The following is a 16,910-nucleotide window of genomic DNA, read 5'->3' as shown; positions in this document are numbered from 1 at the left end:
CCCTTCAGGACATTCGTATTTCAGGAAGTTAACATTTGTAGAATGCGTGAGCTAACAGTTTTAGGTAAAATGCTTAGTTTGGATCCTTTTCATAAGCTAATTACTTTGATAAAAATCCACTTGGGAGGAAAAAAAAAATCATTCAAAGAGACCAGAACATTCATCCTGTCCAAGCAGACACTTTTGCTTACTTCTGACTGTAAAAGTTTTGCTGGTGTTTTTTTACACTAAAGGTGAGGTTGTGAAATCAGAGTTCAGTCAATCACTGTGAGTGGAAAGGACAGCTCCCTGCAGCGCAGGAGCTCTCCAGGGTAGCAGCGCAGCAGGCACACAGCACAAAAAGAGTTTCCAAATGCCTCCGCTCCCGTCTTCTCCACAGTTTAGATATATTCTGTTTTCCATCCTTAGCAAAATTTATCTGGGCCAGGTATCTCATGCTTAGGTGACTCAAGGCCCTATGCTTAGCATTCAAAACCTTTTGTTAAACACTGTTTCCCGTTTTCAGCCTTATGTTGCATGTGATATACTCTGTTGGAACCAATTATTTCTATCTGTAATCCATATACTGAAGTGCTTTAAAGAGCCACCTTAACTATTGCAGCAAAGCAACGAAATTATCTGGTTTTTTGTTTGTTTGTTTGTTTGTTTTACAATACAATGTGCTTCTGTGTCGGCTGGGCTGAAAAATTAATGTGTTCTCTACCTTTCTAACAAAAATAAAACCCAGAATCAGCTTCTATTAGTCACCACAGAAAGTGGCGATTAAAGTATCCAAATTGCGCCCACTTTCTGGTTTTCTTCCCCTATTGGTCTTGTGCTGGAAAACCTATACAACACGAGAGAGTTTTCACTGACTCTACATAGTATTCAAATATGACAGGGGAGTGAGAAGATGGACCTAGTAACATAGCTAAATCATAAAAATCTATTTGAAAATAACTATTCTAACTAGGTAATAGGAACAAAAAGAAGGGGGGGAGGGGCTGAAGTCCTTCATTAAAATAGTTATTATAATTAGTTAACCAGCTTCAGTTCCCAAACTAGAAACGCTTCAGAAAAAAACCCATCATTTTAGAGTATCTCCGGTACCGAGAGAGAAGTACCTCCAAAGTTTCCATCTCTAAATATATAGAACTACAAGAATTTTGTTAATTAACCTACTGTATTCACCTTCCCAAATCAGAAATTCCATCTCATTTCCATTCAAATTTTGAAAATAATTATTTTTTGGTTAAAAGCTGAAAGAGCAACAGTATACACTTACTGCCCAGACTGGAAGTCCTTCTCATTCACCACAGCACAGTTGGTTAATGATAGTTCATCTGTGGGACATCTCGCTGCTTGCATAGACTAGGAGAGAGAAAGATAAAAGGGGAAGAATTATCAAATAAAACTCTATTTTCCTTTAGTCTCCAAGTCTCAGAACTTCTTTAGATCCATAACACACAAATAGGTTTCATGGGTACTGATATACTCTCAGAGCATAGTTTAGCATCATTGACAAGCTCTTACGTCCCTTCCCTGTTTCCCCAGATACTTCTAATTGTCATAGAAGTTTGTATCCAAAATCTCTGCATTTTATAAGTCTAGATTGGGAAAAATGCCTAAAAATTACCTGCAGAAAAAAACTGCAATGCAAGTATTGTTAACTTGCTGATGGACCCTGATGCTCCCTGCATCCTGCAACATGCCAGGACGTTCAAATAAGTCATTCACTGGAGGTCATTTCTTGCCAAGAACAGTTGGGACTTTTTGAAAGCTGTTAAAACAAGTGGCCTAGTGACAGACCAGTTGCACTACAGCCTGGGTAACTCCACCTCGCATTGCTGTGCTGAATTAGAGAGAGAGCACATGGGGAAAAGAGGGTAGAATAAAGATGCTAGCCTTTCTTCCTTCTTCCCTCATTTCCCCCAGATAATAACATTAATAGCAGACCTCAACAGAATATTTCTGTGCCAGTATGAAGTTGTTACTCAAAAAAATGAAATTTGAGCATATTCGCTCAAGAGATATGTACTTAGAACAATGCAGTACACGGCCTCACCGAAAGGCTCTAGGAAGGTACAACTCTCAGCCAACTGCTACCCAAGTCCACAGAATCTCTCCAGAAACTTTTCCAAAGAAATATCAAGCGGTGCATAATCTTTTGAATGCTATAGGAAACTAGATCATTATGGATCAGCAAACAGACAAAAACATTAAGTTAAAGAGTCGATTTCAGCCTATCACTCAAAAAATTATTACAACAAAGTATTCTTTAAAAAGAAAAAAAAAAATCAATGTTTCTGTTTCATTGCGGTATTTCAAATTTGACAGAAAAGCAACTTTGGAGTCAGAGGAGCAGTCCCATTTCACATCCTGCTAAATGCATTAGATAAGATATTTCTGGGAAAAATTCTGTACACAGGATCCATGGATTAAAGGTTTATACAGCACCAGTCCTCAAATGCATTTTTAATCCTCGCTGACAAACTGCTTTCTAAATGTAGCAGCAAGCACCTGGCAAAGTTGCCATTCTACGTTATTGCTGTCTGCATTCGGGAGCGTCCAAGCTTTGCTTTAAGGAAATGCACAAATATAAAGGAATGCACTTCAGATTCAGCACAAAGTGTTCCTGCTGCAAGCTCTACAATGTGATAACTGCGTCCTTGGTTATTTGACACATGAAATAATGTAGTTGTTTCTGCAGCAGTATCTGTACTGATTGTGCTAGTCATCCCATAGCCCATCCCATATAGTCCATTCTCCTTCCGTGGCCTTTGGCAGCAGCCCATTTTTCTCTTAACAACACCCAACATTTCAGACTGTATCTATAACCTACATTATGCTCCCAGCTCTCTAATATATGCCTTCCCCAAGCTTTAAGGCCATTTTTAAAGCCTCAATACATTATTAGTATACAGAAGCATTTTTAAAAGAATACAGCTCGCGCAAAAGAAGGATGTCATTCAACGGCAAGCAGGTTTTCATGACTGTACAGGGACAATTTGGGAAAACATGGTCATGTAAAAGATGATACGCAAGCTAGAAAGCTGGGCCTGTTGAGCCTGCAGAAGAGAAGACTGAGAGGGGATCTCATCAACGTCTACAAGTATCTGAAGGGAGGGTGTCGAGAGGATGGGGCCAGACTCTTCTCCGTGGCGCCCAGTGACAGGACGAGAGGCAACGGGCAGAAACTGAAACCCCAGGAAGTTCCATCTGAACCTGAGGAAAAACTTCTTGACTGTGAGGGTGACAGAGCACTGGAGCAGGTTGCCCAGAGAGGTAGTGGAGTCTCCTTCGCTGGAGATATTCAAAACCCGCCTGGATGTGATCCTGGGCAACGTGCTGTAGAGGGCCCTGCTTGAGCAGGGGGGTTGAATTAGATGATCTCCAGACGTCTCTTCCAACCTCAACCATTCTGCGATTCTGTGATTCTATCAAGCCACTAGAGCAGATCTTGCAGCTGACAGTAAATGCCATCTGCTTCAGTCACACTGCTGCCAGCACTAGTTTAAAGGTGGCCCATGTACATCATCAGAGGTTGCAGTTCCCCCTATGCCCACAATGTAGACCTATGAGACTAAGAGACCAAAAGAAGTCTTCATTGCCTCCAGTTGTTCTACTGGCATTGTGCAAGGAGGGGATGCCAGGGACAGCAAACTTGAAGGGAGGTGACTCCACATCTAAGACACTACCTCGTTTCTAAAGCATCCTCAGCTAAAGGCATCCATCATCCATCTACTGTCATGCAGCAACTGTTATTAAATCCTTGCCTACACAGAAGTCTACTCCAATATTCCTTCTGTTCACCAAGAGAAAAATGAGAGCGCATGACGCATTGAGAGATCTCATGCTGAAAGACAAATGAAGGACATTACCTTTGGATTTATGACAAAGCAGTAACATGCCTCTGCTACTGAGCTGATGCTAAATATGAAAATCCAGTGCTAAGAGGCTCAATCACACTGTTATATTTTACTTCTACAAAGTATCTTTCAGTTACCCCAGAGAATAAATAGCTTCATAATGGAAATAAATAACATAACGTCCCATCTTTCAGAAACGTTCAAAGCTGCATGGATTCCAGCTTTCCTTTACAGAGAAATTAAATTGAGCTGTCTTTGCATTTTGGAAGAGCTCAGCCACTTTAACACAGAACACCATGCTAAGTTATTCAGGTATTTTCATACAGATATAAAAAACATATTTTTGCCTCTTGAATTTCAAGATAAGCATCAGCAAAGCACTGCTGCTTTAAACATGACTGAGGAGAGAATGAACAATAAAATTTCTGGAATATTCCACTTAATAGTGGTATGTGTGAGCATATAATACAAAAAAAAAACGGTTAATATTTGTGAATTGTTAAGACTGAGAGAAGAAGCTAAAGGAAAACATGTTTCCCATTACTCAGACAGGAGATACGTTGGTGGTACATAATAGAAGTGCACTACTACCTGTCAGTTGCTACCGAATAAAAGAGCTAAAACATTAAGTGCTTAGGCAAAGATGCTCTTCATTTGACACAAGAACGCTTAACTCATTTAATTTCTTAATCCTACCCAAGAGACTATGAAACAGCTTTTAAAGCTGAGGCAGGTTGTGTTCTCTGCACTATTTCTTGTATAAGACAAATACTGTTAAAGCATTATACAGTTAAAACTTTCTCTTATGGAATATACATGCACATAGATATGAATATATGTTCCTATAGATATATGTCTATATGTATATACAGATATATAATTTCTGCTGTGCAGTTGTTGGCAAACAACTGTTTGGAAACATGACACACAACTCCAGGTATTAGAAATTGAAATTTCCTCTGTAAACCCCACTGTCAGCTGTACAGGAGTGGGGATCACCATCTCAAAAGGCATCTAAGCTCTACTATAGCAGCTGTTAGGCACCAAAATACCTTCGAGTCTCTAGTCCAGAGAAGAGGGCAACAAAGAATCTGTAGAGGAGCTATTATAGGGAAGAAAGGTTAGTCTTTATTCACTAGAGATGTTCACCTGCCTTGTGTTTCCTTTGGTAGCATGACTGACTCAGGCAAAGATGTTACAAGTCAGACACTCACTCATTCACCACTAGAAGTCTGCAAATAAAAGTATGTTGTCAAATTTTAAAAAGAATTATGCCACTAGAGGAGACCTGAAGAATAACAGAGAACTGAGATAATGCTATGTAGACCCTGCAGTGTCATCCAAGAACACGCTCCTGACGGAAAACAGACATGCCTGAAGCTTTGCCTGATACAGCTTGAACTAAAAGACTCAATGGATCAAGCACAACAGAATCTGAAAAAAGAACAAAGAGATGAACATTAAAACTGCAGACATCCGGAGCCTGCTGCACACAGACCTAGAAACACTAGTACCCCAAAAGATGAGTTCAAGAAGAGCTGGGTCAGCAATAGCCTGGGAGGAGATAAACTGGCACAGAAATGCCTGAAGAGGATTATGACTACATTCTCTTTACATACACACACATACCATAAAGCTAAATAGTGGAGAGGAAAAACAATGCTAAGCTAAAGGACAGAAAAAATTGTCATAAAATAATAGCAACACTATCACAGCTAAGTTCTGACTAGCACTTAAGAAAGAGTTCCTAACCAATACAGGAAGCCAGCACTGTAATAGCCTCTCATGAGCAACAATATGGACCAAACCAAAATTCCTTTAAAGATGGTGTTCAGTAAGATTATGAAAGAGATGGTACATGGTGGCTATAACAGGGACTAGACTCAGCAACAGCAGATGCCCTAAATTCTTTGTTTCTAAAATTAAAAAAAAAGAAAAGTCCTAAAGAAGTTACTCGCTTGGAGAAGGTTTTTCTGGACACATGAAAAAATATTCTAATAAAACTTCAAGAGTTCTGCAGCGTTGTTTACACAGGAAGAGATCAAGCACCTAAAAGTAACTTTTTAGAAACAGTAGGCTTGGCAAAACAGGTTTCCTTTTCAAATCTATAACCATTCAGAGCCTTGCTGGGCCCAACAGATTAAGCAAACTGTCCCCCAGGACAAGCAGCCTTGAGTGCCTGCTCAGGACTGCCCTTTCCATCTGCTCCATTTGACCTTCTAGATTACTTTGCTAGAAGATTTTATTCTGATTTGGAAGTAGTTGCGCACTGTATATGTAACAAGAGCGTAAACATCAGTTTTCTTCTCTTATTAAAAGGGGAATGTTTGCATTAGGAAAGTTAAAATCTCAGGATGCATATTCAAAATTCTTCTTAAGCCAAGGTACTTTTAGCAAGCCAACACTGAGACAGCCTCAATACAGAGTCCAGATATGAATGGTGGATGAGATGCACACCTCCTTCCCACTCCCCCTGAGCCTGAAGCTTCTACTGGTATGAATCACCTCCTTGTGCTTGCTAAAGCAACCAAGGAGGCACCAAGATGAATATGGCAATTCTGTATATATGCCAGCTATTAGACGACACAGAGCCTGAAGCAGCTTACAGCACAGGAGAAGAAAGAGATCACATCACCACTTTCTGAATCATCTCAGATTGGAAATGGACTGCAGAACATTTTTGCTCTCATTCATACTTGCAGCACAACAGTAACTTTTGGTTTCTCGACAAATAAAGTGATCAACATAAAGCAAATCAGGTCAAGCCTAATTGTTAACAGTAGTTAGCAACGCAGATGCCAACTAGCTTCCAATGGCAATTCATTATACACGATATATGCTGAAGTATAACACATTTTCCGTTATCTTTTCCTGATAGCAGAAGTGCTACCCCCTCATGGGCCTGGGTGGTGATCTAGACATTACTTCCACCTTAGCAACTGAAAGCAATTTTATTAGGACAGAAGTGCCTATCTTATCTATCAGAGAATATATGTCATTTAGGGCGGTGGCTGCTGCTTACCCTGTATTTGCAAAGTTCATAGTCCAATGAATTCAGTTATACAATAAGAATTTTGCAACTTCAATGCTATTTTACCCTGCGCAATTAAGAACAGGTCTATAGGTTTGGGGATTTGGCTGTACTATTTCCATTATTCTGCGATGTTATCAGAAATGCAATTTACAATTTCAAGACTTAACTCAAGCACTTCTGGCTCAAATGCAATCAGGTTTCTTTCTGAGCTAATGAACAGCTGGTTTAATTTACCACCTAGTCATTGCTAGATTTCTCGTTAACAATTACAATGAGTAAAATAAAAACACAAGCATATTCCCAAATAAGAAATACTGAAATAGTAAGACCACAGCCACTTTGAAATGGCCAGAACTTAATATAAGTGCAAGCAAGGTCTGTTCATAAAACCAAGCTAGTATAACTGGCTAAAAGGTTTATCTGACACATAAGTCCAGGAGACTCAAGTGTGCTAAAGGAGAAATTCTATGAGCTACTAATATCACATCTATAATCTAATTAAATAGTTTGTTCTGTCCAGCAAAGATGCCCTTCGCCATACCAGTTCTTTATAATATTGCCAGTAAAGTGACATCAGAAAGTATATCTGAATCTGTGCTGCTATGCCATATAATCAGAAAGCTGTTTCCTGGCAATTTAACATGAACATCAACCCCACATTCTAGTTAGGCAATAACAGCCTAGAATATGTGCATTTGTAATTAACACATCTATTTTTGGAGCTGATGTCACCTCTGACTTCTTCTGCAAGCCAAGACAACCTACAATTTAATTACAGGGAACAGCTACTTGTCATGTTTCTTCTCAGTCTCTTTTTAAAAGCCTGAACGGAACGAAACACTGCACAACCATATCTAAGATTTTAGCCTCAGATGCAAGTCATAGGATTTTGACACACTAGCTGTGAGGAAACCTACTGGATACAAATTTCTTCCCATTTATTTAGAAAAGTTACCCAACAGGAGTAGGGCAAGAGCTAAAATACTGCCTTAAACTTGGGTCAAAGCCTGAGATGCTGCTATCCCACACCAGTGATGGACCGTACCTAGCATTAACCTTCCCCGGGAAATTGACTATTGTACTGTATTGTATTGTAAATGCTACCTAATTAAAACCAGCTTGTATTTAAGATGTAATACCTTGCAGGTTTCATACAAGAAGTATGTAACTTGCCACAACTTTATGGCATAACTTATTCAGAATTGTTAACAGAGGGTCACTGCTTTATTTTCATCCCAGGGGAACAGAGAAAACTGTTACATCTTTCTATGCTACAAATATTTGATATTTCTGAACTGAGCATCTGACATTCATACACAGCAAAGAGCACACCAGTGCTGAGGCAGGGCAACATAGCATCTGAAGAACTATACATTCAGCCTTGATTCAACAAGCAGTGGTATCCATCAGCCCAAACAGAGAGCAATAGGATACTGTGCTTTTCCATTAATGTTAGTGGCAGTTTTCCTTGCTTAAATTTTTCTGTTCACAGATCTTCTCCAACACAACTCTCCAGCTCCTGGAAGTTAAGAGACTTCTGATGATGCCCAATATGAAAACCCATTCACAAAAATCAGGTCTCTGCCAGAGAACTTCCTTGCTTTGAGGCAGTGTCCTGACAGATATGCCAAGCAAACGACTGCATTGTGTAGGGACTACACTCTGAACCTTCTCCCTCAAAAAATATTTTTGTTATTATGATCATTACCATTTGTCACATTCTTCAGGGGCCAGCTGGCAGTCAGTGCCATCAGGTCTTCCTAAAGTTTGTCTCCTCTCTCATGCTATTAAGTGTATTTGTATCCTACTCTCATATGGATCAGAAGAGGATCAAGACCTGCCATAGAACCTCTATTTTTGAGTTCTCAGGCTTTTTGTACGATTCCACGTAAAGGAATCAATGATAATTTTAGGGCCATGGAAAACCATGGCCATGGAAAACCATGTCCTCCTAATGGGCAATACAGCAAAAAAATCACACACACAATCACACACACAATGGTTGAGGTTGGAAGGGATGTCTGGAGATCATCTAGTCCAACCCCCCTGCTCAAGCAGGGCCCTCTACAGCACGTTGCCCAGGATCACATCCAGGCGGGTTTTGAATATCTCCAGCGAAGGAGACTCCACTACCTCTCTGGGCAACCTGCTCCAGTGCTCTGTCACCCTCACAGTCAAGAAGTTTTTCCTCAGGTTCAGATGGAACTTCCTGGGGTTTCAGTTTCTGCCCGTTGCCTCTCGTCCTGTCGCTGGGCACCACGGAGAAGAGTCTGGCCCCATCCTCTCGACACCCTCCCTTCAGATACTTGTACACGTTGATGAGATCCCCTCTCAGTCTTCTCTTCTGCAGGCTCAACAGGCCCAGCTCTCTCAGCCTTTCTTCAGAGGAGAGAGGCTCCAGTCCCCTCATCATCTTTGTAGCCTTCCGCTGGACCTGCTCTCCAGTAGTGCCATGTCTCTCTTGTCCTGGGGAGCCCAGAAGTGGACACAGGACTCCAGGTGAGGCCTCCCCAGGGCTGAGGAGAGGGGCAGGATCACCTCCCTCCACCTGCTGGCAACGCTCTTCCTCATGCACCCCCGGATACCATTGGCCCTCCTGGCCACAAGGGCACATTGCTGGCTCATGCTTAACTTGTTGTCCACCAGCACTCCCAGGTCCTTCTCGGCAGAGCTGCTTTCCAGCAGGTCAGCCCCAGGCCTGTCCTGCTGCATGGGGTTATTCCTCCCCAGGGGCGGGACCCTGCACTTGCCTCTGTTGAACTTCAGGAGGTTCCTCTCCGCCCACCTCTCCAGCCTGCCCAGGCCCCTCTGAATGGCAGCACAGTCTTCTGGTGTGTCAGCCACTCCCCCCAGTTTCCTATCCTCAGCAAACTTGCTGAGGGTGCACTCTGTCCCTTCCTCCAGGTCATTGATGAATAAGTTGAACAAGACTGGACCCAGGACTGACCCCTGGGGGACACTGCTAGCTACAGGCCTCCAACTAGACTCTGTGCCACTGACCACAACCCTCTGAGCCCTGCCATCCAGCCGGTTCTCAAGCCACCTCACTGGCCACTCATCCAGCCCACGCTTCCTGAGTTTACCTACGAGGAGGTGACGGGAGACAGTGTCAAAAGCCTTGCTGAAGTCCGGGTAGACAACATCCACTGCTCTTGCCTTATCTATTCAGCCAGTCATTGCATCATAGACGGCTAGCAGGTTGGTCAAGCCTGATTTCCCTTTGGTGAATCCATGCTGACTACTCCGGATGCCCTTCTTGTCCTCCGCATGGCTTAGTGAGGACCTCCAGGAGGAGCTGTTCCATCACCTTTCCAGGGCTGGAGGTGAGGCTGACAGGCCTGTAGTTTCCTGGCTCCTCCTTCTTGCCCTTTTGGAAGACTGGGGTGACATTGGCTTTCTTCCAGTCCTCAGGCACCTCTCCTGTTCCCCACGACCTTTCCAAGATGATGGAGAGTGGCCTAGTGATAACATCCGCCAGCTCCCTCGGCACTCGGGGGTGCATCCCACCGGGGCCCATGGATTTGTGGATGCTAGGTTTGCCCAAAAGATCTCTAACCCGATCCTCCTCAACCAAGGGAGAGTCTTCCTTTCTCCAGGCTCTCTCTCTTGTCCCCAGGGTCTGGAATTCCCCAGGACTGGCCTTAGCAGTGAAGGCTGAAGCAAAGGCAGCATTCAGCAACTCTGCCTTCTCTAGCGCCTTCGTTACCAGGGCACCCGCCCCATTCAGCGGCGGGCCCACGTTTTCCCTAGTCTTCCTTTTGCTACTGATGTATTTGAAGCAGCCCTTCTTGTTGTCCTTGACATCCCTTGCCAAATGGGCCTTGGCCTTCCTTCTCGCTTTCCTGCACACTGTGAATAAATACCTCTGTTATACCTCTGTTTTCTACGCGATGGTTTTCTGTAGACTCAAGCAGAGCTGGTGTTATCACAGCAAATTTGCTCCAGATTTCCAACTAGTTCATCTCCCAATCAAGAGGATCTTCTACTCCTGTACAACTTCTGTGCTCTAGGGTACAGGACGTAGAGGATAGGAACGGACACTATATTGCTGTGCTCTAGAAATTCACACTTTAAACAATCCTCCAAAGATTCTTTGAATTTTACAGATGTCTCCTAGTCCCTGGCTGGAGAAGGCAAATCTTTAACACAGAGAGGTCATTCTGTCCTGCCCATGGGGAGAAAAGAGATGTGACATAACAGCACCCCCAAAATCGGAGATGGGAGAGGAAGTACTGACCTCTCCCTGTTGCGTTGTCCTTCTAAGTATAAAGTTTGGACACACACAGTTTCTGCAACACTATGTCAAGCACATGTCCATTTTTAAGACAATGTAAGATTCAGTGTTCACTGGCTAAGCTAAATATTAAGTTAGCAGAATAAGACTGAGAAAAGCATCCCTGGTACCAGCATATGCAACAGATGAACAGCCACAAACAGCATTCACGCTTCCTGCCAAATCAAGAGACTATCCTGAGAAGGCCAGAAATGGACCACTGGGCTTTTCTAACATACAGGTTAACAAATGCCTGCTCTCCTTCACATATCTAACACAAAAATCATTTCTTACTGCATGCCTTAAGCTAAAGGGACACAATTGAGCTGTGTGGGTTCCTCAGAGCTGGCACACAGAGGACCATGATGTGAATCATAACCTACACCTCAGTTACACACAGCAGATTTACACTTTGAGAAAAGACCTAGAATAGCTAAGGGGTCTCTTAAAGCCTCTCTCTCACTGCTCTCCCTCTTGCTCTTCCATAGCTAGTTTTGAAGGAAAAGAAAGAGCAATAAGCCTGGCCAACTGATGGGATAAACAGGCCTCATGAGAACTCCCAGAATTCACTACATTAAGCAATTAAAATTGAAAAAAAGAACCTTAGGTTACTCTAATAAGTAAAACAACACTCCGGTAAACCTTTTCTGCAGGCACAGAAAATGACAAAGATTTCCAGGACATGGCTGCTCCAGCTGCCAGTGGAAGCAAGACTTTGCTTGTGTGGAGATTCACCGAGAACTCAATTCAGCTGGGGACCACAGGACATTTATGCTTTTAGAGATCTTGTTCAAAGAAGGATCTACTCCACTGTCAACATCAAGTTTTCTTAAAGTGGAATGGTTGATGATAGGTGATAAACTTGAATTCAATTAAAATTTATTAAAATTAACTGGCTTCAAATTGAACTATTTCTGCTGTGGCACCTGCAACAACAAATTAATCAAAGATGACAAGGTCAGATATCCCATACCTAAGAGAAAGGTAAAATTCAAATAGTCACAGGGCTGTCAACATTTTCCCTAAATAATCACACATGGGTTTTTGCAATGCAGATGTCCTGTAAGAAGTACACAAGTGTATTGGGGGTGATTTCATAAGACACGTGCATAGCTGCAAAAGTGATCTCAGATTCAGAGATTCAGATTTAGAGTTCTCTCCCATTCCCTGAAAGCATTGAGAAAAAAAGAAAAAACTATTTATGTATAGTACACGTTAGGAAACACTAGAAAAATAAGTGATGATAGAAGGATCAGTACCACACTACAAGAAAGAAGTAAGTTGATGCGTGAATGTTTCATTAGTTGTCTGATGACACCTGCATCTACGAAGACTGACTCCATATGAGGGCAGAAAGGGGGAGAAATCAGACTTTCCAGCTTTACAAATGAACATAAAAATCACCCTAATTATTTCAAAGCTTCTACCAAAAATACCCAACTTAAAACTGTCCTGTGATTGACTGCAAGGAAAAGAGCATGAACTAGTCCAGTAACGTCTTCAGCATCACATAGCACAGAGGGAGACAATCTGTCTGTCACATCAATTTCCACAACTGTTACAGTGTCTCCATTTGACACTTCCTTTCAGCAAATGTCTGTAATACATTTTCTGTTCAAGCCACAGACTCTTCTAGAAGAGTTATGGCAGAGTTCTGCAAGGTAAACCAACATTTACTAGAAATTAAGTGAAACTAAAATCATTTCTAATAATACAGATATGAATCCCTTCTGAGAAGGGAAAAGGCTAATGCCTCCTGCCACTGTGCTATGGAATCCCCCTTTACTCTCACCTTCTAATGCTTTACTTACTTTAATGAGTCTTAACTAGCAAATAAAAAAAAATTAAGGCTGGGTTATCCAAGTTTCAGTTCTTGTATGAGTTTAAAATTCCTTAAAAAGAAGCACCAGTCTCGGATAAGGGATCCCCACCAACTTCCATTCTACCAAATCAACATTCAGCATGCATGATTTCCCCCTTAAAGACCTCCTGCCAACTTGCAAGAGTAAAACTGCAACCATAAAGCCCTGCTTCATTTCCTACAACATTCAGCTATGTCGCTCTTCAACCTGGTGCAGATACAAGCAGAAACATAGCTCAATCTGGATCAACAGCTTGACACTGGCTGGAACAAAGGCAGAGATGTCTCTAAACGTGCCACAAACTAAGACCTCATCTGGCCTTTCTACATCCCTTTGAGAATTAATTCCTAAGGGGGTTCAAATAAGGTAGCTACAGAAAGCCCCCAGTTAAGCCCCCAATCTGGACTTCCAGAAGTCCAGACAGCACAAGGAAACTGCTACCCAACTACAGATGCAGCTAGACAGGCTTACACCATTCCTTCTTCTGCAGCAAAGTGACTGATGTCTTGGCACGCCTCACTGCTCTATTCAGTGTACATACTATTTACCATGCACAGAGGGAGCTACAGAACAAATTGTATCAGAAACAGCCATTACTTCTAATAGTCATGAGCTGTTTTTCCTGTAAATTTCAATCACTATTAATCATAGTGATATCAATCACTCTCTCCCCTGCAGTTGAGAAAAGTCAGTGCAATTAAGGGAGCAGAGTAACATACCTGGAACACCATTGGGCAATTAATACTAGTTGGCCTAGCATTTCTCTAAACTATTTTAAAATATTACCAGAAGTTTAAAGATTATGTCTCTCTCTTACTTCAGGAAAGCCATTAATTTATCTCTTTAAAAGTATATATAAACAAATCAAATCATACAGGTCTAATAAAAGAGCCTGTGCTGTAAAGTTCATTGTAGGACATTTTTTCAGGCCACAGGTAGTCACTGAAGCTTTCTCTACACGCTCTCTAAGTGTTAAGCACTCCTAAAATGCTGAAAAGAGAACATCATCAGCGTTCCAGTATCAGATTCACCTGTTGTGTCTAGAGATATCAAACACCTCCGTCCGCCTACCCGCTATTCCTTATTTATACAGACAAGGATCACAATACAGACAAGGATCACAGTGTCACAACAGAAACGTATGCTGTTGCTTGCTTGCAATGACCTCCACATCCTTTTCCGAGTTAGTGCTATACCACACGCAAGCTGGAGGTAGCAGACAGCTTGTTTATTAATTTACATTAATAGCATTTGGCACAGTGCATGATTGGGCCAAGCTCACAAAGTAATACAAAATGCTCTGCTTAAGAACTCTCCTCTCAGCATTAAATAATCTGATAATTCTGCAACTTAAGCAACAATTATATATTTATAGATAATTCATGAAAACACTGAATATTAAGAGGCTTCCTGATAACCCCAAGGGAAGCATCACACACTTCACTTGCCAGATTACGTGGCAATTAAGCAGTAATCATTCTCTTAAATTGAAAAGACCAGAAACAGCTCATAGCAGCAGGAAAAAGTTGGGACAGATTCTTCTCCTGCCTCCCCACCTCCGCAGCCACCACCTCCAGCACTCAGACCATTCGCTAAGCCTTTTCAGCACATTGGGCAACTGAAAACTAACTCATTAAATTCCCTAGATAGTTCTCTGTTAACTTAGCCTGCTGGAAGGGCTTAGTACAGGTTCAGGTGAGCAAGGCAATAGGGGCAAGACAGGACCATAGCAGCCAGATCAGTTTAGGTCACAGGGAGCCACAGTCTCGGGATATTGCTGTTCATTACAGCCAAGATGATCTTACCACTGATGAAAGCACTGGGCCCTTTCAACCACAGAAAGATGGGGAAAAAAACCTAGTCAAACAAAACAAGTAAGTTTATCCTGGCTTAGCTGGCTAAATCAGCTCAGCCACGGGTGAGGTGAAGAAAGATGCAAGGAAGGAAATGACATCGCCTATCTGGGAGCAGAGACAGAAGAAAAGCTCTTAAAATTAAAAGAAAGACAGCATAACATGCAACTCTTTTGCCCAATTTATCAATAGCATTTCAGAGGTAGCACTCCAGTAATTCTGCTCACCCATGACGCATAGCTGTTACTGGGCCAAATTTCTCACCAGTGCTCTAACCTCCATGCTCTCTCTGACGATACACCATTGCACCATCCACTGTCGCATCCACCAGACACGCAACAGAATATGACGCACCATGACAAAATCTATTCTCCAAGATCTTGATCACAACATTGCTTTGGCCAAGGCAGAAGATTTCAGCCTGAAGCAGAGAGTAATGAAACATCTGACTTTCACAAGCTGACGGCTGGCAAAGCAGGACCGAGCTCATAGCAGAGAGCAGCAATCTTAGCTGCAAGTCGCAGCACTTTAAGATTGGACTTAAAAAAGAGGATATGTAAGATGTCAGAAAATGTAATTTGACAGATAAGATTGTTCCTTTCAAATTTTAAAGTTTTTTAGACCACTTGCTGATTTTATCTCAACAATCAGCAATAAGGGATATATACGTGTGTGTGCGTGTGTGTGTGTATAGTATACATATATATGTAGAGGATAAAACCACTGCACAATCCTTAAAGGTATGTTTTAACACAACACTGCCTGGACTGGCACCACAGCAGAATTATAAACTGCTATCTTCTCTCTTCTGCTAGTCTTTAAAAGGATGTCGTTTAGCTGGTGCTCACAGGGCAGAGGGTCACCAGGGGCTCGTGGTGCTCCCCAGCCTCTACATACCAGCTCTACGCCACCGAAGGGTCACCCAGGCTGCGCGGCACCCCAGGGGCCCCTAAAACCCTGCCCCACACCTCACAGGGAGGGGGAGCACCAGGGCTTCAAGGTGCTCCTCAGGACACCCTACAACCCTGCCCCACAACACCGAGGGGCTCCTCGGCCCCGTGGCACCCCGAGCGGACCCTTCAACCGTCTCACGCCTCAGGCCACCCCGAGCAGACCCCAGAACATCACTGAGAGGCCACCTCGGCCTCACGACACCCCCAGGGCACGCCGCAACCCTGCCCCACACCCCCAGCGCAGGGGGCTGCCGGCACGAGCAGCCACCGGACCGCCAGGCAGAGCTGGTAACGCCAGCGCCCAGCGCGGAGGAGGCGGAGGGGACGAGCGGGCCGGGCCGCGAGGAACCGAGGCGGTGGAGAGAGAGAGGAAGAGAGAGAGGGAAGAAGCGGCGCGAAACGACCCTCTTCCCCACCGCCCGCCACTTACCCGCCCCGCCATCTTGCCGCTGCGCCCAGCCCGCAGCGCCGCGCCGCCTCTCCGCCGCAGCGCTGGGCCCGCCCCGCGGCCGCCAGGGGGCGGCGCAGCGCAGGCGCCGCTGCAGCGCCCGCGGCGGCGGCGGCGGCGGCGGCTCGCAGAGCCTCGGCCCCCGGCAGGCAGAAGCCCGCCGGGTTCAGCCGGGACCGGCGTCTCAGTGCGGCCTAGGGCGGCTTCCACTCGGTGGAGGCGATCCAGGCGATGCACGAAGCCGGGCTGGCAGCTCGTGAAAATGCCTTCTTCCCTAGTGGTCCAAACTGTCGGCTTGTTTTAGCACAGTTTCTCCAGAAGATTAGAAAATACTGCATGCAAAAGTGCTGTGTGTAATGGCTGCAAGATGGAAGGCTAGGTATGAAGCTGCTAAAGAAACTCAAACCAAAAGGTGATTTATAATAAGCGCTGGGAGGGCAGAGATAGTTGTGAAACCAGAGAAAGGGAGGGAAAAGGAAAGGTCTAAAGCGTGGCTGAGGGGTAGCATGCAACAGTGGCTGGAGATGGGGATAAATATAGAGCAACCGTCCTTGCCAGGAGGCTGACCTTAACCTCTGATCTGGGAGATGTTAGCTGCCAACACGATGGGAACGTGCTGCCCACCGTCTGCCACCAAAG

At 43.7% G+C, this 16,910-nt stretch overlaps 1 protein-coding gene across 2 annotated transcripts in view; it reads right to left on the bottom strand.

The window, feature by feature from the left end:
* The window catches only part of NSF (N-ethylmaleimide sensitive factor, vesicle fusing ATPase), an 83,836-nt gene extending 67,503 nt beyond the window's left edge, over positions 1-16,333 (bottom strand). Inside the window, exons 1-2 of one of the 2 annotated variants that reach the window (XM_068919310.1) lie at positions 16,254-16,333; positions 1,265-1,350 (exon numbers count right to left, since the gene is read on the bottom strand). In XM_068919310.1, the coding sequence (XP_068775411.1) occupies positions 1,265-1,350; positions 16,254-16,265 (98 nt within the window). In that variant the 5' untranslated portion in view covers positions 16,266-16,333. Of the gene's footprint in view, positions 1-1,264; positions 1,351-15,097; positions 15,292-16,253 lie in introns of those variants that run through there. The other variant, XM_068919311.1, reaches the window with a different exon arrangement.
* Between the last annotated feature and the right edge of the window lie 577 nt (positions 16,334-16,910).

The sequence above is a fragment of the Struthio camelus genome, chromosome 25, assembly GCF_040807025.1.
Source record: "Struthio camelus isolate bStrCam1 chromosome 25, bStrCam1.hap1, whole genome shotgun sequence".
NCBI lineage: Eukaryota > Metazoa > Chordata > Aves > Struthioniformes > Struthionidae > Struthio > Struthio camelus.
Note: the sequence above shows the minus strand (reverse complement) of the source record. Positions and strands in the feature narration are given on the sequence as shown.